Source organism: Neomonachus schauinslandi, chromosome 13 (genome assembly GCF_002201575.2).
Source record: "Neomonachus schauinslandi chromosome 13, ASM220157v2, whole genome shotgun sequence".
NCBI classification, from domain to species: Eukaryota; Metazoa; Chordata; class Mammalia; order Carnivora; family Phocidae; genus Neomonachus; species Neomonachus schauinslandi.
This window is the reverse complement of record NC_058415.1, coordinates 76100749-76122123: the sequence shown is the minus strand read 5'-3', so window position 1 is coordinate 76122123 and position 21375 is coordinate 76100749. Positions and strand designations below refer to the sequence as shown.

The window sequence follows — 21375 nt, the reverse complement described above, 5'->3', positions numbered from 1 at the left end:
CGGACAAAACCAGAAAGCAATGCTCTTCAATCCTAGTAGATCCTGAGCCGCTCAGCGGGGAGCCTGCTTCTCCCTCTCCCTCTGCCTGCCGCTTCCCCTGCTTGTGCTCTCTCCCTCTCTCTGTCAAATAAATAAATAAAATCTTTAAAAAAATAAAAAGATTAGCAAGTGTTAGAGAAGTACTGGAGACACAGTCTCAAACTGAGACTTCTCTTTTTTAAAGAAATCCGGAGGAGGGGAAGAGAATGAAAAAGAGAATCTGACTGCCTTTCCCAGTGTGGTTCATTGTTGTTTAACGCTGGGTCTGTGATCATCTGGAGCACCACCTAAAATCCTTTCTCCTGCCCCTGGGGAACTCCTTCTACACTTTGGTAAACACTGGGTAGAGAAATTGAAGAATTTCCCTGTAGTTGGAGCAAAGTGTGTGACAGCAGGAGTGGTAAGGGATAAGGGAAAGGTCAGCAGGGGCCAGTCCTGAATGCCCTGTAAGTAGGGTTAAAGAGTTTGGATTATCTCCCTAGAGTAAGGGGAAGCTTTTCAAGTGTTTTTCACAAGGGGGTGATATTGGCAGATCTTAAGGGGGAGAAAGATCCCTCTGACCGCAGTTGGAAGTTTAGACGGTCGGTCGAGAGGAGTCAAGACAGGAGGGAGGTGGTGAGGCCCTTGGGGCCGATCTTTTAATAACCCAGGGGAGATGGTGTTCTGCAGTAGGATGGCGCTGATAGCATTGGAGAGAATCACCTGACTTCCTGAAGTACTTCCTGAAGTACTTTTTAAAGCACTCTGTGCTTTAAAAAGCTTTAAAATTTCCCTGTAAACTGGGCAAAGTAGGGTATTCTCATTTTGTGGATGATAAGGAATTGGAGGCCCCATGAGGTTAAATGAGCTGCCCATAGTTGCACAGTTTGATAAGGAGGCTGGTTCTGCCCTGAGGACTCACCCTGAGCCCTTAGAACACTTGGAATATCCCTGCAAGGATTTGAGGCCCTCAAGGGAACAGACAAGAGCTTGGTCAGGGATAAAAAAGATCTCTCCCTGCAACAGACCTTATCTGCCCATTGGGTCCTGGACTGTAACTTTTCCTCTTTCACATGAAAGGAAGCTTCTTTAGATAAAAGCTAAAAGAGGGCAGACAGGCAGAAGCACAGAGCCCCAGATGAAAGCCACTCTGTGAGTCATCTGGGCTGCCATCTTGCCCATGGATAGGGAAAGGCATCCCACTTTATTGGGCTTTCCCACAGGGCTCAGAGAGTTTGGGTGGAAGCTAAACCAGAACTCCACTCCTGACTTTGTCTTTATAGCCTTCTGGGTTCCTTTATGACCTTCCAGGACATAAATCTTCTGGAAAGGCTGCCTGGCCTCCCACAGAGGCAGGACAACCCACTTGGTAATGGACTGTGATAACCCACTAACCTCTGGCCAACCCCTCAGCAGTCACTGTCTGCCAGCCCCGATTGGTGTCACCCAGTTTCCTCCCTCCTCAATCTTTCTAGTCTCTGGAGGGGATATGAGATTCCAGCCCACACTGGCATGTCAGCAGGAATCAAGATAGCTGCATCCTAGTCTATCCTAACACTACTAATGAACTCACTGTGCAACCTTGGGCTCTGGCTCTCTCTGGCCCTCAGTCTCCTCTATATCTATAAAATGATCAGGATGAACTAGGGCAGTGGTACTCTTTCTTTTTAGCAGTGGAATTTTTTTTTTCTGAATAGATCTTACGTAGAACCCTAGGTCTTAACTAGAATGCTACTTTCTCAGAGAATCCTCTAAAATTTCTACCTGTTCTCTCAATCACACCTTCATGTTTTAATTTTTTGCATCATTCCTACTAGTTTCAGTATCTCATGTTGCTTTTGTGTTTACTGTTGTGTTTCTCTCTTTTACACTATGATGTCAACTTCTGTAATGATTCTTTATGTTCTAGTCACTCTTGTAAGTGGGTGCTAAATAATTACTTGTTAAATAACTGGATAATGGGATGAGTGAATTTGTGGCTCAGATGGTTGCATAGTTTTTCTGGTAGAAGCTAGAGAGGGTGGCCTGGAGTCCCACCTGCTGGGTCTCCATTTCAAATCCTCTTTGCCCTAATCCCAAGGGACTCTTAGGTCTCTCTGAGCTCTTAAAGATCTGTAGGTCACAGTTGGAAACAATTGAATTCCATGAACTCTAAGGTCTTTCCAGCTCAAAAATAGCAATCAAAAAATGCATTGTCCTTGCAAATATTAAGAGACCCAAGGAGACCACATTTCATTAATTTATTTATTCATTGATTCTTTTAATGTGCTTACTATATGCCAGGCTCTGTGCTATGGGCTGGTAATGTATGAATGAAGAAGACAGATCCTGCCTTTACAAGGAGCAGCACCTAGTGAGGAAAAGTCTGTAGGCAGTTGCAGTGAAACATGTTATAAGAAGCATGCTATAAAAAGGAGGGTGGGAAGTTTGTTTTCCAGTAGAGCTTCTCCAGTTTGAATGTGCATGAGAATCCCCTGAGAGCCTTGCTAAAATTCAAATTGACTTAGTGGCTTAGGATGGGCCTGAGATTCTGCATTTCTCATAAGCTCTCAGGTGATGCCCATATTGCTGGTCCCTATAGCACATTTAGAGTGACAAGGTTCGAGATTGGAATAGTTGGCACAGCTATCCAGACCTGGACCTCAAAGGAGGATCCATGGAGAAGAAAGCAAAATCTATGCCTAGCATCAAAGGATGAATGGGAGTCCTCCAGGCAGATGGGGGAGGATATTCTCATCCGAAGGAACAACCTGTGCAAAGATGAGTGTTGGGGTGGGTAGTTAAGAGGATATAGTTGAGTCAAGAAGTACAAATCTCATTGGGACAGAGAGTTCAAGGTGAGAGGGGAAAACAAAACAAAAAAAACCAAGGCTGGGAGTTCAGGAGAGGGCAGATCATGATGGCTCTTGTGAGTTCTGTTGAGGAGTTTGTTCTTTCTCCCAAGAGCCAGGTAAAGATTTTAAACAGGAGCAGTTTGGGTAAATGTGCCATGACTGTAAGGTTCACAAGTATGCATGGTTTCAAAGTGTAAAGGAGAGAGAGTGAGACACTGCCCTGGAGCCAGGGACCTTGGGTTCCTGTCCTAGGTTTGCCATCTACTTACTGTGTGACCTTGGACAAATTCCATTGCCATTCTGGACCCAATTTGTAACATTAGAGGGCTGGACTCCAAAGTCCCTTCCAGCTGGGGAGTCAGGGAACCCAGAAAGCCCTGAAGGTCATAAAGACCAGAGAACAGGCACATCCTGACTGTCCTTTCCCCTCCAGTCCAGCATGTCCTGATTCTCAGGGACCGAGGGTGGCCAGGGTGTTAAGAGCTCTTCCCAGGAGGACTCATACCGTGGGATGAACTCTATTAGGATTCTCTTGGCCTCTAATCAGCAAACCCCAAAATGTTCTGTACTTCTCCCTGTATCTGTAGTCACATACCCCCATAAAATTTAGTTATAAAAAGACATCGTTTACGTCTGCCTAATGAGTCTGTCAGGCCAGTGTCCTCCAGAGCCTGGTTCCCCGTGGCAGCCACAGGTACCAGAAACAGCTGCTCAGAGAAGACCTGCTGATACCCAGCTGTCCCAGCAATACGGTTCCTATTAGGAGACCTGAGAAGCTGAGCTCATAGGTGGCTAAGGACCAGAATTTGCTTCAGTCAGAACACCCTTGACCACTCTTGGGCTTCTCGATCCTCTCAGCTACATTTGGCTGATGATAGAGTAGGAAGAAGAGAGCAAGCACTGAAGAGTTTTGTTTCAGTGAATTCATCACTCTGAACTGGTATTAGTATATTTACTATCTCAGCCTCTCTTGCTTCCATGGCAGACATGGCTAATAGATCACAGATCATCACAGGCTTGGTTTAGCCTGGAATTTTTCTCAACATAGCAAGACAAGACGCCTTTCCTATCTGAGAAGAGTTGGCACATCCTATGAACTGTATCCATATCCTATACTGTATGCGTAGTGGAAGTAAGCAAATTTGATGTCCCTGTACATTCTTTCAGTTCAAGATTACATTAGCTCTTTCCTTAACTATCATGGATTAAGTCTTTTGGAATTTCTAGGATATTGGGAACAAAAGCAAACTTAGGCTTCTAGGGCCATATTCCTATGGATCTCAGATGCACTTTTAATTTTTATGCATATTTTGACATTTCTGAAATCAGGATGGGTAGTGCACAATGGATGTGCACATTCGTGTTAACATTCTTCTTTTCTCAAAAGGCTACTATTAAATCAGTGGCATTTCCTATAACTTATAACTTAAAAATACAAACAAAACACAGTATGACTTTGAACAAATGCCCCATGGATCAGTGTTCCCACTGATAGTATAACAAGGTTGGCTGCTATCCTGACGTCTGCATCAGTTCCACAATGAAATCGCTGTGTTAGTTGAGACTCTGTCATACTTACCATCAGGTAAGGAATGAATTCTTGGGAAGGTCTTATGTTTTCTTGTGAGAGAATAAGGAGAAGACAAAATGTAAATATTTTCACTGTTTATCTTACAAGTCACATTTCAAACCTGGTGTTGAAGATACATATCCAGATGGCCGTATTTGAGCTGCTGGATTTCTGTTTTGTGGGAGTAGTCCAAGGCTAGATTTGATGTGGATTTATTCTGAAAATAACCCCAGTGAACTACTGGGAAGCCCCAACTATAGTTGTATATATGTGTGTATATATATACACACACATATATATATACATATATACGTATATATATATGTATATACATATATATATACGTATATATGTATGTGTATACATATATATACATATATATGTATGTGTATACATATATGTATGTATATATACATGTATATGTATATGTATATGTATGTATGTGTATACACGTTCTCAAAATAGAATTACCTGATTGTATTTTGTTCTAAAAGTAATTCTTATTCTATTACATCTATATGATGTGGATGTATATAAAATGGAAAGTGAAAATTTTGCACCTCTCAATCCCATAACCCCAACACAGAGATAAGATTATTTTTAGTGTGCTTTCCAGATATCAATGCAGGTATGACATGGATATGCACATGAATAGGGACTCTGATAGAGACTTAAGGATATGCCTGTGTCTATAGCCACAGCCCTATTTCCATCAACTCTGCTGTGTTCAATAAATATATGCACTATATTCTTTTTTTTTTTTAATTTTTCATTGTAATGTTAATCACCATACATTACATCATTAGTTTTTGATGTAGTGTTCCATGATTCACTGTTTGTGCATAGCACCCAGTGCTCCATGCAGAACGTGCCCTCCTCAATACCCAACACCAGGCTAACCCATCCTCCCACTCCCCTCCCCTCTAGAACCCTCAGTTTGTTTTTCAGAGTCCATCGTCTCTCATGGTTCATCTCCCCCTCCTATACACTATATTCTGTTATCTGCCTGTTTACACTTTTTTTTTTTAAGATTTTATTTATTTGCGAGAGAGAGAATGAAAGACAGAGAGCATGAGAGGGAGGAGGGTCAGAGGGAGAAGCAGACTCCCTGCTGAGCAGGGAGCCTGACGTGGGACTCGATCCCGGGACTCCGGGATCATGACCTGAGCCGAGGGCAGTCGCTTAACCAACTGAGCCACCCAGGCGCCCCTCTGCCTGTTTACACTTAACAAGTCTTTTCTCATGGATGCATAAGTAGGTATGTTATCTGGGAGGGCCCTTTATCCATGCAATTATATGAGTAGATCATATGTTAATTGAGTCTTCTATTAAAGACCAACTAGGTTTCTTCCAAATGCTTTGCTCTTATAAACAAATCTATATAAATGTTTTGCCCACTTGCTAGATTATTTCCCTAGGTCCACATCAGTGCTCTTACACCATTTCATACCCTTTATCAATTCCCACTAGAGAATTACTGGATTTGGAAAGCTAGGGACTGAGAATTTCCTCAGTTCAAGTCAATTTACCCTTATTAGTTCCTTCTTCTTGTACAACCAGGAGCTGGACAACAGGAAGACTCTACACTGTCCAAGAAGCAGGTGGGAGATATTAGTTGATACCTATTATGGGCACAGTCATTTATATGTCATTTCATCTCCTGAACCACCTATTTTGAACATTAAGCAACAGAGATCAGTTACAATTGAGTAAATTGTTTAAGGTTACACAGCTAGTAACTATCAGAGGCCGAATTCAAAATAACCTCAAAAATGCAAAATTCAAACCAATATCCTGTCCATTATAACACATCGCATCTCAAGATTTGTACACAACTAAGGCAGAATATATGTATCACAACAGAGAAATAAAAGACTTCAGCAGCAAAAGGAAAAAGATGACTAATGATAGCTGGGGAGATCTGGAAGACTTCCTAAAGATGACATTTCAGCATGACTTTGAAACATGGGTAGAACCTCTCACATCAGGAACTCCATGCTTTGAGAGTTGTGTCACATCAGGTGCTGTTGTGAAGTGCTCATCAGGTGCCCATCCGATGGCATTTCTCTGTGAACAAAGCCCCTAATGTCTTTTAGATTAAAAACAAAAACAACAAAAATCTTTTCCAATTTCTACTACCATTAGACTCTGCTATGGTCTGAATGTTGTATCCCCCAAAATTCATAGGTCCAAAATCTAATGTACCAGGTAGTAGTATTAAGAGATGGGGCCTTTGGGAGGTGACTAGGTCATGAGACTGGATCCCTTATGAATGGGATCAGTACTCTTATAAAAGAGGCAACCAGAGAGATCCTTTGCCCCTTCCACCATGTGAAGGAACAGCAAGAAAGTACCATATATGAACCAGGAAGCTAGCTTTCACCAGCCACTGCACCACATCTTCCAGTGCCGTGATCCTGGACTTCCCAGCCTTCAGAACTGTGAGAATTAAATCTATATTGTTTATAAGCTACCCAGTCTGTGGTATTTTGTTACAGAAGCCCAAACAGACTAAGAATCCTTTCTAAAACATACTTGATTTGATCATCTCCAATGAAGGAAGCCCATTGGAGATATGAAAGGATCCAGTCTATATTTAGAGGAGCCTAGTTTTAAGTTTTTTCTTATATTGAGTCAAAATTTGCCTTCTGTTAATTTTAGAGTGACATCATCAATAACACTGGGGTGCCTTGCAACAGAGATCTAGATGCTATTCTCACACTGTTAACCCTGGTCAAATCATATGACCAGCCTGAGGCTCACTTTTACTACCTAAAGACTGGGACTGAAGTAGGCACTCTGGAATTGTGGCAAGGAGTATATTTAGTTTCAGCTCCCCCCCACAACCCCCAGTCTTCATTTATTAGAACAACATAACCATTTGCCTGAGTATCCCCCTTAGTGGATACATTCCATTCCTGCTTTCCACACTTCCTCCTAAGACTTGCTTTTTTTTTTTTTTAATTTTATTATGTTATGTTAGTCACCATACAATACATCATTAGTTTTTGATGTAGTGATCCACGATCCATTTTTTTCGTATAACACCCAGTGCTCCATGCAGTACGTGCCCTCCTTAATACCCATCACCGGGCTAACCAATCCCCCCTCCCGCCTCCCCTCTAAAACCCTGTTTGTTTCTCAGGTCCATAGTCTCTCATGGTTCATCTCTCCCTCCAATTCCCCCGCCCCCCCATTTTTCCCTTCCTTCTCCTAATGTCCTCCATGTTATTCCTTATGTTCCACAAATAAGTGAAACCATATGATAATTGATTTTCTCTGCTTGACTTATTTCACTTAGCATAATCTCCTCCAGTCCCATCCATGTTGATGTAAAAGTTGGGTATTCATCTTTTCTGATGGCTGAGTAATATTCCATTGTGTGTATGGACCACATCTTCTTTATCCATTCATCTGTTGAAGGGCATCTCGGCTCTTTCCACAGTTTGGCTATTGCGGACATTGCTGCTATGAACATTGGGGTGCATATGGCCCTTCTTTTCACTACATCTGTGTCTTTGGGGTAAATACCCAGGAGTGCAATTGCTGGGTCATAGAGTAGCTCTATATTTAATTTTTTGAGGCACCTCCACACTGTTTTCCAAAGTGGCTGTACCAACTTGCATTCCCACCAACAGTGTAAGAGGGTTCCCCTTTCTCTACAACCTCTCCAACATTTGTTGTTTCTTTCCCTGTCCATTTTTGCCATTCTAACTGGTGTAAGGTGGTATCTCAGTGTGGTTTTGATTTGGATTTCCCTGATGGCTAATGATGATGAACATTTTTTCATGTGTCTGTTAGCCACTTGTATGTCTTCTTCAGAGAAGTGTCTTTTCATCTCTTCTGCCCACTTTTTGACTTGATTATTTGTTTTTTGGGTGTTGAGTTTGAGAAGTTCTTTATAGATTTTGGATACCAGCCCTTTATCTGTAGTGTCATTTGCAGATATCTTCTCCCATTCTGTGGGTTGCCTCTTTGTTTTGTTGACTGTTTCCTTTGCTGTGCAGAAGGTTTTTATCTTGATGAAGTACCAAAAGTTCATTTTTGCTTTTGTTTCACTAGCTTTTGGAGATGTATCTTGAAAGAAGTTGCTGTGGCCGATGTCAAAGAGGTTACTGCCTAAGACTTGCTTTTGAGACAACCTTCAGCATCATGATCTGGCTACGGTTTGCACATGTCTCTCTTACCAGAAGTGCCTGGGGTTCTCCAGATGTGACCTGACCAGGGCAACATGAGTGAAGTCATTCTTTCTCTTAATCTGCCCTATCTACTTCTGGAGGTTGTGTCCCATTTTTGTGCAACCACGTCATGCCCTCGACTCTCATTAAACTTGAGGTCAGCTAACACAGAGACACTTAAGCTCGCTCAAGGAGATAAGGAGGAGGGAGAGAGGCCAATAGGAATGTTTCCTTACTGCCTCTTTTTTTCTCCTCCATTCCAAGGCCCCCTTAGAAATTAGGTCTCTATCCACTAACTGTGTCAACAGCTGATTGGGTAATGATGCTGGGAATAGAATGGTCGGTCAGAGGTTCTATAGTTCCCGGAGAAGTGGCATCAGGACTCAGCCCCTGACTCCTCCACAAGCCATTCCTGTCTCAGTCTCGCCAGCTAATACAACCATAAATCAATGTGCGGTGGCTCCTTCACCTCTGGCTTCCTATCCCAGCAAGTCTGGGTCCTGTCTCCAATGAGGAAGATTTCATTTCTGGTATTAGAGAAAAGTGGTCACTCTGACCTATGATTCCCTCTCCAGGGAAAGCTTGGACCATGCCTGGCCTTTGATTTATGCATCTCCATTGCCTACAAATTTATTACCCAGCACTCTCGCCTTTGGTCCCTCACTCCCTCCTCCTCCTCTCTGGCCTTTAAGCACCCCCAACCCTTCTCTTCATGGCGTCACCTTCTGACTTCTCCTGTCTTTGTTGGCTAAATGCAAGCCAAGGTCTGAGGCAGTGTGTGCGCTGGAAAATGAACTGGGATAGTTAAGTGAACTGACACTGGTTTAGTGACTATTGTGTACAAACTTCTGTGCTCAATGTCTAGGGCAATCATTTCATTTCAGCCTTACAACAGCCCTACAAAATAAGCATCTCTAATCCCATTTTACAAATGGGCAAATAGACTTACAGAGAAGTGACTTCCGTGATGGGCTCTGAAGCCTGTGTCCTTTCTACTGCAGTATGCTACTTTGAATCTTGGCCAACATTTACTGAGAGTAAGCAAATTACTCAAGTTATCTCTCCCCAAAACCTGCTATTACTTCCATTTTACTGATGCTGTAACTAAGAGCAGCATCGAAGAACTTGCTGATGATCCACATAGCTATTAAGTTACAGAGCTAGGATTTGAATCTGTGATTCTAGGGCCAGGTATTTCAATTCAGCTCTGTACAATCAGGAGCTCTGGTTCTTGCTCTGCCCTTGTTACTAACTTACTGTGTTCCCTTAGACTATTTTCTCACTCCAAACCTCAGGTTCCCCATCCACTCAAAAGGAGACTTGGTTCAGCTGAGTTCCAAGATTCTCCTTGAGGAAATGGCTGGGCCTTTGGAGATAAAGCATTTGGAAATCTTGAAGGAATTTCTCTTTCCCACCCCATTTTATATTCGTAGCTTGTTTTTGTGACTGTCTGCATCAGACAGTCACTCTCCATTGCCCCTAAAATATAATACTTCACCATGACTTTGAAGAGCCTTGATGGTCTGATAACTGCCAAACTGACTAGTCTCTCACCCATTCTTTGTGCTAACCATTTCAAAGAACTGGGTGTTCAGCTTTCTCTCATCTAACTTTAGATGGGCTCTTTCCTCTGCCTCCCCATCTACCTGAAAAACCTGTCTAGTCATTGAAGTCTTGGCGCAGATGTTACATCCCTTGGGAAGATTTCTGAGCCCCCAAATTAATGATTAGGTGTCCACTTTATATATTCTCAGAGCACACAGCATGTCTCCAACTCAGCACTCTGACCCCAAATTAGAGGTTGTTAGTATTTCTGTCTGTCTCCTGCCATTGACTTACAAAGATGCTCTAGGCTTACACCAGGACAAAAATAAGGCTGATGATGGGGGGTGGTAGTGTTGGTAGTGATACTTTCTAACCTGTATCAGGGACTTAAGATGTGCCAAACACGTTTCTAAGAGTTTTGCGTGTATTAATTTAATGTAATCCTCACTATAACTTTATGAGGTTGGTGAATGTTACTCCCTTTTTATAAATGAGGAAGCAGAAGGAGTACGTAACTTTTTTAAAAACACAGAAAAAGCAGAACAGCACCCTTGAGTACAATGATAGGAAACACTTAACATCTGGATGTGTGCCCTACCTGGTTTCTTGCTGTCAGTCTTGCCCTTCCCCCAATTTGATTCTCCTCAAGGTAGCCAGGAACATTTTTAAATAGTCCAGCTCTGAATCCGTTACTTTGCTGCTTGAAACCCTTTGATTACTCCCCTATTTACCCTCCAGATCACAATCATAGATAACATTTATTGAAGGCTTGTTACAGATTCATCAGTGCTGTTTTTGTTTTGTTTTTTAAACAAGACTTTGTGGTAGATACAGGTATTATTCCCATTTCATGGATAAGGAAACTGGATCACACCTGGTTAAATAACTCCCTCAATATCACAGAGCTGGTAAGTGGCTAAGCCAGGATTTGAACCTGCGCAGTCAGGCTCTAGAGCCTGGATGGTGTACCATTATTCTGTACAACCAACACCCCAGTTCCTAAGCTCCAATGGCCTGGCCCCTCCACTTCTCCAGTTTCCCACTGTGTCCCTACTTACACACGGTATTCCCGCTGTAAATCCTCAGAACTTCTATGTAATCCCTTATCTTTATGCCTTTACCTCTGCTTCCTGTTATGCCTTTGTCTTCTTTAACCCCTACTCATTTTTGAGACTCAACACAAGTTGCCCTTCTACTAGGAAGCCTTCTTGGATATTCTCATTCCTACCTAGGCATCTTCCTCTACTTCCTTCCCCCTACCCCCCAGCCCACACCTCCTCTTATCATTGCTCCTGCTACCTGTGTTGTAATTTTCCATCTGTCTGTCTTTCACACCAAAGAGGGAGCCCCACCATAAAATAAGTGCTCAGTAAATGAGCAGTCAATGACTTTATCTCCTGTAACTTCACAACAGCCCCCCTTTTCAAGTGAAGAAACGGGTTTAGAGATGTTAAGTGAATTTCCCAAGGACACAGAGCTATTAAGGAACAGAGCAAGGGTTCAAACCAGGAGGCGAAAGAAATGAACTCCTCAAGCTCCTCGTTGAGAGGTGCCTGCCAGTGGGGAGAGAGGACTGTGGGCAGAGTGGCAACCTGAGTGTGATTATGAAGCTATGAATTCTTGGCACCTCAGGAAATATTCCACCCAAGTGGTGAACTATACAAAGAGGACTTTTTGAAAGGTACCTCATAAATCGTGCCCACAAAACATACACACAGAAGCCCAGCCCCTTTCCAGCCGCCATGCAGGTGCCTAACACAGTCTCCCATTTGTGGGGTCTGTTGTCATAAAACACCCTCCCTCCTGGGGTCTCAGAGGGGCATGGAGAGGACAGCAGGAGAGAGCTGCTCATTTAGCCCTTGGGTATCTTGAAGATGCTGGAATGCAGAGAAAGTTGGATTCCACATGGTGACGGGCACCTTGACGGTGATGCTAATGTATGGTGTGACCCAGGAAAAGAATATCCCTTTCCCTCTCTGAGCCTCAGTTTTCACATCTTTAATAAGAGTAGGTCAGACTAGGTCAGTGGGTCGCAGTTGGAGTGATGCCCCCCCGCCCTGCAAGAAGACAATTCCCAATGTCTGGAGACAATTTCATTGCTATGACTGGGGCAAAGGAGTGCTATTGGTATTTAATAGGCAGAGGCCCAGGGATGCTGCTAAACTTCCTACAAGACAGCCCCCACAACAGAGAATAGAGAATGTCCTTAGTGCCATCATCGAGAAACCCAAGGGTCTCAGAGATCTTGCTCGCTTTAATTTTCTGTGCAGCCATCAGACCTCCTCAGGGATCCTCTCTCTGTTACTGGTTCAAGGGTTCTAGATAAGTTACTAATGATGATCACCACAGGACAGGCTGATTCTTGCTTAGACTAGTGTTCAGTTTGGCCTTGATCCCAAGACACCATCATAACAATTCTTTATAATCATAGATATCATTTATTGGGAGCTTATTCTGCACCAGGCTTTAGGCATTTCTCATGGTAGATCTTACCACCACTCATGATGCTAAGACCATCATCACTATTTTAAAGATGAGAAAAATGAGATACAGAGAAATCTGATTTGGGGACTTAGATATTAAGGCTTTGATGAAAGATTTCCAAATTTCCTGACTGTGAGAAAAGAAAAAATATGAGAGAACTAGAGAAACACAAAAGCAGAAGTTAGAGAGGGACTTTGTGGGTATTCAGGCCTAGATCCAAATGCCCAGCCCCAATGGTCAACTTGATGTTTGACCTTGGTCACGCAATGTCATTTCTCTGAGCTGTGGGCTCCACATCCATTTGGTGTGAGTGGAAAGAACAATACGTTCAGGGCTGTTGTGAAGATTACGTAAAATCTTAAAATGTAGGTAAAGCATTTACTCTGCGTCTAGTGTGGCAGGTGTCAGTAAATTTTAGTTGTGATTGCTGTTGCTGTGTATCATTATTATAATAATTTCTTCTTGGTCAGAGTCCCAAGGCTGGTGACCTTATAATTCCTGGGACTCTCATATCTTAGAAATGAAAATTCTGAATCAAAGGTTATATGTTGCTTTCAGTTTTTACACATTGCACAATTGAAGAGGACAAATTTGGAGGTGATTTTTGAGTGTTTGAAATACCACACTCGGGCCAGGAATGGATAGGAGAGTGTTGGGACAGGAAGTCCTCATTTCTCTGTTAACCTTTATTCACCACTCAAAGTCTTAAACCTTGATCTCGGCTTCCTTCTTCATCACTGTCTCGTCCTCTCTTTCAGGAAGGCCCACCTGATCCTGCGGCGACTAGAGAGGGTGAGCAGCCACTGCTCCAGCCTCCTGCGAAGCGCTTATATCCAGAGCCGCGTGGACACCGTGCCCTACCTTTTCTGCCGCAGCGAGGAGGTCCGGCCTGCGGGTATGGTGTGGTACAGCATCCTCAAGGACACCAAAATCACATGCGAGGAGAAGATGGTGTCCATGGCCCGAAACACGTATGGGGAGTCCAAGGGCCGGTGAGGGAGGGTGCTGCCCTCCGTGAGCACAGAGACTCTCCGTGGGAGGGGGAGCAGTACTCTCATGGATCCTGGGGCCTGGGGGGGGCTGGGGGACAGCTGAGGATGGGCCTGGCAGATGAGGCTTGCCAGCAAGGCCAAAGCAAACTCTTTCTCTTGTGGATAGCCGACGAGAACTTTGTAACCACTGGAATTATCCGTTTTTCTCTATCTTTTATTTTTTCTAAGATCTTATTTGACTCTATCCAAGTCTCTCCTTTTTAAACTTTTTCTTATGGATAGCGGTCAGTCCCGAGGCAGGAGCTTTCAGGTGGAGACCAAGCTGCCTTTGCTCTTCTTCCTTCCTCCTGCCACACTCAGCTTCCTTCCTGCAACGGACGCTGGAGGAGACCTCTGGAGAGACAATCTGACCTCTTCAGCATCAGGAAGGAGGCCCCGAGGATTGGTGCAGTGAGGAAGCTTGGGTCTTGACGAATTTTTTTTTTTTCCAGACGTTATTGAGTTTGCAGGACCCCTGCCTCTTCCTGATACCTGTGGGTCTGCCCAGAGTCCCTGCAGGACTTTCCATGCATTAAAAATTCTTATTGTCTCTCTTTCTGCTTGGGGAGTGTTTCTTGCCACTGGGGGGCCTCTGTTTATTAACTCAACAGGTATTTATTGATTACCTACTATATGCTAGGCACTGGACATGCAACTAAAGAGCGAGAGGCTCCCTGCTCTCACGGAGCTTCCAGTCCAATGGAAATTGTAGAGAAGCAGTTCAGTGCCTTCAGGCTGTAGCAGGGGAAGAATGGAGGTTATTTAGACTCATTGTTGGGCCATGAGACAAACGCTGAAATGGTTCCTAAAAAAGGGATGTCTGAAGCCCAAAGGATGGGGAGGGATAAACCAGACAGAGTGTGGAAGGATGAGATGGGTCACCATGAGCAAAAGTCCAGAAATAAGAGAAAACAGAACACATTCAAGGGTTGAAAACTCTTTTTTTAAAGATTTTATTTATTTATGTATTTATATATTTTAGCGAATGGAGAGAGTGTGTGAGCAGGGGGAGTGGCAGAGGGAGAGGGAATGTCAAGCGGACTCCGCATTGAGCATGGAGCCCGACGTGGGGCTTGATCTAGCAACCCTGAGATCATGACTGATTGAAAATCAAGAGTCTGATGCTTAATAGATTGAGCCATCCAAGCATCCCATGGGCTGAAAGCACTTTCCTTTTTTTGTTTTCTTTTTTCTTTTTAAGATTTATTTATTTACTCTAAAGAGAAAGCATGCATGAGCCAGGGGAGAAGCGAAGGGAGAGAGAGAATCCTCAAGCAGACTACACGCTGAGTGCAGAGCCTGACCCTGGCTCGATTCCAAGACCCTGAGATCATGACCTGAGCCGAAATCATGAGTCGGCCACCCAACCAACTCAACCACCTAGGCGCCCCTGAAAGAACTTTCAATGACGATAGAGACCCAAGTAGCTGGAAGGAAGAAAGCTGGAGCTAGTTGGGGTGTTGGAAGTTTGGGACAGAAAGTTTGATTGTATTTGAAGTAACTGAGAGCCACCACAGAATGTTAACAGAGTGAAATGCCAAGCTTGCTGTTTAAGAAAAATTGTTTTGGCCACAGGGGTAGAAGTGGGGCTGGAGAAGGCCCCAAAAAGGGTTACTGTTGTTATTTTCCAGGCAAGAAGCGATGGCAGCTTGGATCTTGAGGTCATGGAGAGACATTCCGCCACTGGAGTCTTCTTTTAAAGGCGAATGAACTGCTTCCAATGTGTTACCTGGGAGGGTAATGATTACAAAGAGGCATTATAGATTGTTTACATTCTGGTAATAACTCCCAGGAGCTAGCTTGGTTGAGGAAGTAAGGATGTAGGTCAGGTATTCCATAATGTAAGGATGGCACCTATTAGAAGAGAGTTGGGCACTATGGGAATTCAGAGAGAGGGAGACAAACTGAATACCAGTAAAACATAAGCAGTTAAAAATATGCCTACTTCTCAGTTTTGATGAGTGCCTCTGAGGTCAACAGTCCCTTTCCTGAAAATCTACATGCTGAGTCCCCCTCAACCACCACCACCTCCACCCGCCGACTCTACTACACATGGAGAAACAAAGCCCAGGGACACTCTTCCAGACAACTCAGGTGCCTAGAGATCTGCTCAACTTCCAGCAATCTAAACTCAAAGATACTCTTTCAAGAAGTTTTATTATAATTGGATTTACATTTCTGTAAGTATGTAGGTGGAGTTTAGATGAATTAATTTCTCCTATAGTGTTGCTGAGTCTTCTACTCTTAGGCATAATATAGTCAGAGAGGAACAAATTTCTTAGAAAGAAAAGAAAGAAAAGTAGTAGTTTTTTCATTGAACACTTGCCTATCTTTGTTAGTTGCCTGTCTTAGTTTCGGTATAATAGAACACTGGTGTAAACAACACAGATTTGTTTCTCATAGTTCTGGCGCTGGCAAGTCCCAAGATCAGGGAGCCGACAGATTGAGTGTCTGGTGAGAACCTCCTGGTTCATAAACAGCTGTCTTCTTGCTGTGTCTTCACATGGTAGAAGGGAGGAGGGGAGCGCTCTGGGGTCTCTCCAATAAAGACACTAATACCGTTCAAGAGGCTCCCCCCTCATGACCTAATCACCTCCCAGAGGCACCACCTCCTAATACCATCACACTAGGGATTAGGTTTCAACATAGGAATTTTAGGGGGACACCAGTATTCAGTATATATCATTGCCACATGTCAAGCCCTGTTCTGAATTCCTCTCCTGTATACCCTTTCCTGAACCCTAGGTCCCTGGCCTTCGCTGAGTCACCCCATTGTTGTAGCTTTCCATTGTCTTGACCCATCCTGAGGAAAAAATTAGCTCAACAGTTGCAGAAAATTAAACTCCCCAGTGTGCTGGGGCTGTGGTCTGAGCCTGATTAAGTTGACTCTGTCTCTGTCGCCATTCACCAGCTATTACCTTGGGTAAGTAACCTGCCATCAGAATCTTGGTTTTCTCATCAACAAAATGGGGTTAGTAATAGTCCCACACTGTGGGGTTATTATGAGGCTTGAACAAGATAAGAACTATAATGTGTTCAGCACAATGTACAGTAGGGTCTTTTTTTTCTTTTATTAGATAATATGCATAATGCTTTGAATCTTGGAGAGATGACAGGGAAGTTTTGTCTGCGAGAGACCTAGAGAATTCTGATTAAGAGAAGGAATTAATGATTAGCAGTCCTATGCGGTATGTGAACTGTAAATAGTATCAAAAGTTTAACTCGGGGAGAAGCGGCTGTGATGGCAGAACTTAATGCAATGCAAGAGCCCGAGGAGAGGTGTGCGGCTTTCTCTGAGGCTCTCATAGACAGCTGTGGCCTTGGATAGCAGCTCAGTTGGCCAAAGTTGGCTGGCACCTGAGAATATATGCCATCAGCCTGTCCCCAACTCACTCAGCTGCTCATGCTCTCTCTGGTTTCGACCCCTTTTCCTGGCACTGTGGAGCTTTGTTGTTCTTCCCAGCCACTGTTAAGTCTCTCCAGAGTGGGATTCCAGAAGCTTGGAGAGACAGGTGTGTGTGTTTGTGCCCTGCCACGGCAGGGAAGTTGGTCAGACCAATATTTGTTAAGACGTTTCATGGGAAAAAGAAACAGGAAAATTCTTGAAGTACAGATGAGGCTGCTGGGTTGAGCGCCCTGGTCTCCCCGTGGCTGGAGTGATCCACGTGCCGCCATGGAAAATGCCCAGGGAGCTCCCGCCCCACTCTGCTGACAAAGATGGGACATTTTGTATGGTCTCCACCACTGAAGAAAGGTGTGTGTGCGAGGTGCCCAGGAAATCACCCCGGCATGACTTTCTCCTCCTGTATGGTTGAGGAGGTACTTCTCCAGGCAGCCTTCATGATAAAGAGGGGTCTGCATAGACAAATGCTGACAACTACAATTTAGGGAGTCCTCATCACATCAGTGACTACACACTGATCTCATGTAACCATGTGCAAAAGAGCCATGTGCTAGTATTGCCATTTTCCCGTTAAAGAAAGTGAGGTTTAAACCAGTTGAATAACCTCCAAATCCTATAGTTAGTGATGATACTGAGATGCTGACATCCAAACTTGGACAGATGAAGTAATTCAAACCAGTGATAACTGTGCTTCCTAGGAATAAATAGATACAGCGCCCTTCTTCTCCACCCCAAGTCGAAAACTATGTCCTTCTACCATCCAGCCAAAACCTGAAGACTGATTTCCAGATTTGGAGTGCTGACATGAACAAGACCTGGAGCCTGCCTTTAAGAAACTCTTGGAACGTAGCTAATTTAATATGATATAATCAGACACTTTAGAGTCAAGCCAATCTGGGTTTAAGTATTGGCTGTACAGTTTACAGCGAGGAGGGGTTGGACATTGAGAGAAATTTCTAAGGCAAACTCAGCAGGTCTTGCTGATTAAGAGGCTCAAGTTAGCTGACATTACCTTAACCTCTCTAAGCCCCACTTTCTTTATCTATAAAGGGGACAAATACATTGTGTGGAAGGACTGTTGGAAAGATTATATTAGCTAATGTATATAAAGCCATTAGGTGCTTGAAAACAAAAGCTCTCAATAAATAGTTACTACAACAGCTTATTTACACAAGAAAGGATAGACCCGATTAACTCTGCCATTGAAAGACAGCCATCAGGAAAGCCTTCACAGTCAAGGATGTGTAAGAAACAGCAATCTATGAAAGAGTGCACCATATTTGAGAGATGGTGAGCAACTGCTGTGGAATGAAAGATGGAGGGTGTTTGGAGAGGTTGGCAGAGCAGAATATATTGGCCATTGGAAGGCATTGGATTGAAAGCAGGGTGTGACATAGGCAGATAAGCATTTTGAAAAGACCCCTCTGGCTGCATGAATAGGAAAGTAGAGAGAAGGGAAAGAGCCAGTAGCACAGAGACTAGGTAGGGTAGGGTACAGTAGGATAGGATGGGATGGGATGGGATGGGATAGGATGGGATAGGAAAATAGATAAATGTTTAGGAGGAAGATGGGAACCCCTGTGTTAGGGTCATTGCAATAGTAAGGATGGATCTGAGTGATATTAAGGAGCTTGACTCAGTAGAACTTGCTAACTAAGAGGCCTGGGGACTTGGGTCTTCCCTTTCCCCTCTGGTCTCTGAGTGTTAGAATGGGCAGAACATGGGACATGTAGTGGTGATAAATCCACTTGGGCTTAATGGACAGTACATGGGTGAGTAATAATTTGTATTATGCAGATGTGGTTATCAGAATATAAGAATGCCAAGAATATCATTTAGCTTTATGTGGAAATCATGCATGGACCTATGTGTAACTACATGAATGTGGTATGACATCCAAATGCAAGTATATGAACCATACTGAGGGGCTGTGTAAAGCCAGTGTAGACTTTTGTGGAAAAGAATGTAGATTTAAGAGTGCTGGATCCTTTCTCCTCATCCTCTTCTCCCTCCCCCTCCTCATCCTCTTCTTCTTCCTCCTCCTTTTTCTCACTTCTAGTCTTGCCTCTATGGTAGAGTGGCTGTGTGGCCTTTAGCAAGCTATTCACCCTCCGTGGGCCTTGGGTTCTCCATATGCCCCCACCACACAGAGGAAGATGTGTCATGGACCTGAGGGATTAAATTAGATGATAACTTAGGTATGATAACATTTTTCACTTCTCTCTCCCTTTTATCTTCACTACCTTCCATTGAAGTTGACAGTGAGAGAATTAATGGCTCCATCTGGCCAATCTAGAGAAGGGTAAGGTCCCAGCAAGTCTGGGGCAGAGTCTGGATCCCCAGCCAACTCCACTGGCCTAAAGACAACTCACATCCCTCTTGTGATCATACAAGACACTCGTTGGTATGAGTCCAACAGCCTTGGACAAGTGACAACCTCTGTGTGCCTTGGTGTTCTCCTCTGCCAATTAGGGGAAATAATAGCAGCCCTCATAAGATTTTAGTGAGGGTGGGTCAACATATGTCAGATACTTAGAATAGTACCTGGTGTGTAACAAGTACTATAGAAGTGTTAGTTATTATTGTCATTCTTGTACTCAACAACCTACTTTACAGCCACACTGAAAAAATCTCAAACAATGTCCTCTCACACCTTCCCTCTCAGCCTTTGCATATGCTGTTCTCTCTGTGGAGAATGCCCTTCCAGCCTACGCAGATCCAGCAAAAATGTCTTTCACTGCCTCCCTAAGACCTCTTGCCTCTCCCAGAAGGAGTTGGTAACTCTTACCTCTGGGGTCTTACAGTGAGGACTTCCCCGCCTCCATTCCAGCATTTTCCTCTCTCAGTGTCATTGTCCCCCATAGGACAATGAGCAACACAAGGGCATGGTCTGGGTAGGATTCTCTTTGTACCCTGGAGTCTTACACTGGACATAGCTTATGGCTAGCATCCCACAAAATTGAGCTTGATGCCTAGAATGAGGGGACCCTGAGGGAGGATCCCAGGAAGCATATCCCCTGAGAGCAGTGACCTTCCGATTTGCCATCACTGCAGCATATGAGGGCCTGCAGAGAAGGCTGCAGCCAAACAAAACCCATGGGCTTTGTATGGGGGTGTGCTTTTTAATTGGCCTCTGCCCATAAAACTGCCAGACCCTGAAAGGCACTCACTGTCTGTCTGCCTTTGGCAACTTCGCTGCCTGTGTTTGTACACACTATAGCTGAAGTCAAGCTGCTGTTTTCCTGTTTTACGGGAGTTGGCAGCAGGGGAGTATGAGGGGCCACAGGTGTGCTCTGCTGGACAAGTGTGTGTGGGGTGGGGTGGGGGGAAGAGAGAGAGAGAGAAGGAAGAAAAGGAAGGGAAAGAAAGAGACAAAGAAAGAAAAGAAGGGGGGGCACCTAGGTGGTTCAGTTGGTTGGGCGACTGCTTTCAGCTCGGGTCATGATCCCAGGGTCCTGGGATCGAGCCCCACATCGGGCTCCCTGCTCGACAGGGGGCCTGTTTCTCCCTCTCCCATTGCTTGTGCTCTCCTGCTCTTTGTCTGCCAAATTAAATAAATAAATAAATAAATAAAATCTTAAAAAAAAAGAGAAGAAGGAAGGGAGGAAGGAAGGCGGGAAAGGAGGGAGGGAGGGAGGAAGGAAGGAAGGAAAGAAAGAAAAGATAGCAGTGAATGCCCCATGGGAGATTTTGCACCCAGCTCTGACACTAAAATGCTGTGGGACCTTGGGCCAGTCTCTCCTCAGTCTTACCCTCAGGGTCTTTTCATGAACAGATTGGTGGGACTGGGACTTCTCTGAAAAATCCTTCTGTTCTAATATTCTAGGATTCTCAAGTCCTCAAGGCCCACAATTGGAAATGGAGGGAATAAACATTCCTTCATATTTGTAGAAGATGCTGATGTTTACCAAGCACATTCCCAGAGAAGTGTTACTTATTTCAGGAAAGTTGCTCTGACCATATACCCCAAATTCAGGATAGGTCCTTCTCCATTTGGTTCTTACCATACCCATACATCTGTGATGCTTCGACCTAACCCTTTGAGTTCTAATTATCCCTTTAAGTTTCTGTTTTCCCTTAAGATGTCACCTCCTCGGTAGGGCCATGTTTTATACGTCCTGTGCCCAGGTCAGGTTGAAGCAGATATTAGGTGCTCAGGAAACATGTGCCGATTTGAGTCTTCTAGGACAGGGTTCATGAAGCCTGTCCTATGCAGGCTTTGTACTTTGGAGAGAGGAAACTGAGGCTGGACTTGTGTTCACACAGGGTCTCCCCACCAGAGCAGGTCTTTGGGCATCTCTCTTCTGACCCC

General features: G+C 44.1%; 1 protein-coding gene across 3 annotated transcripts in view; it reads left to right on the top strand.

The window, feature by feature from the left end:
- Nucleotides 1–14211, top strand: part of ASTN2 (astrotactin 2) — an 865697-nt gene extending 851486 nt beyond the window's left edge. For 2 of the 3 annotated variants that reach the window (XM_021691760.1, XM_021691759.1), the window contains one exon: nt 13388–14211. In XM_021691760.1, the coding sequence (XP_021547435.1) occupies nt 13388–13625 (238 nt within the window). In that variant the 3' untranslated portion in view covers nt 13626–14211. The remainder of the gene's footprint in view (nt 1–13387) is intronic. The other variant, XM_021691761.2, reaches the window with a different exon arrangement.
- Nucleotides 14212–21375: the final 7164 nt, after the last annotated feature.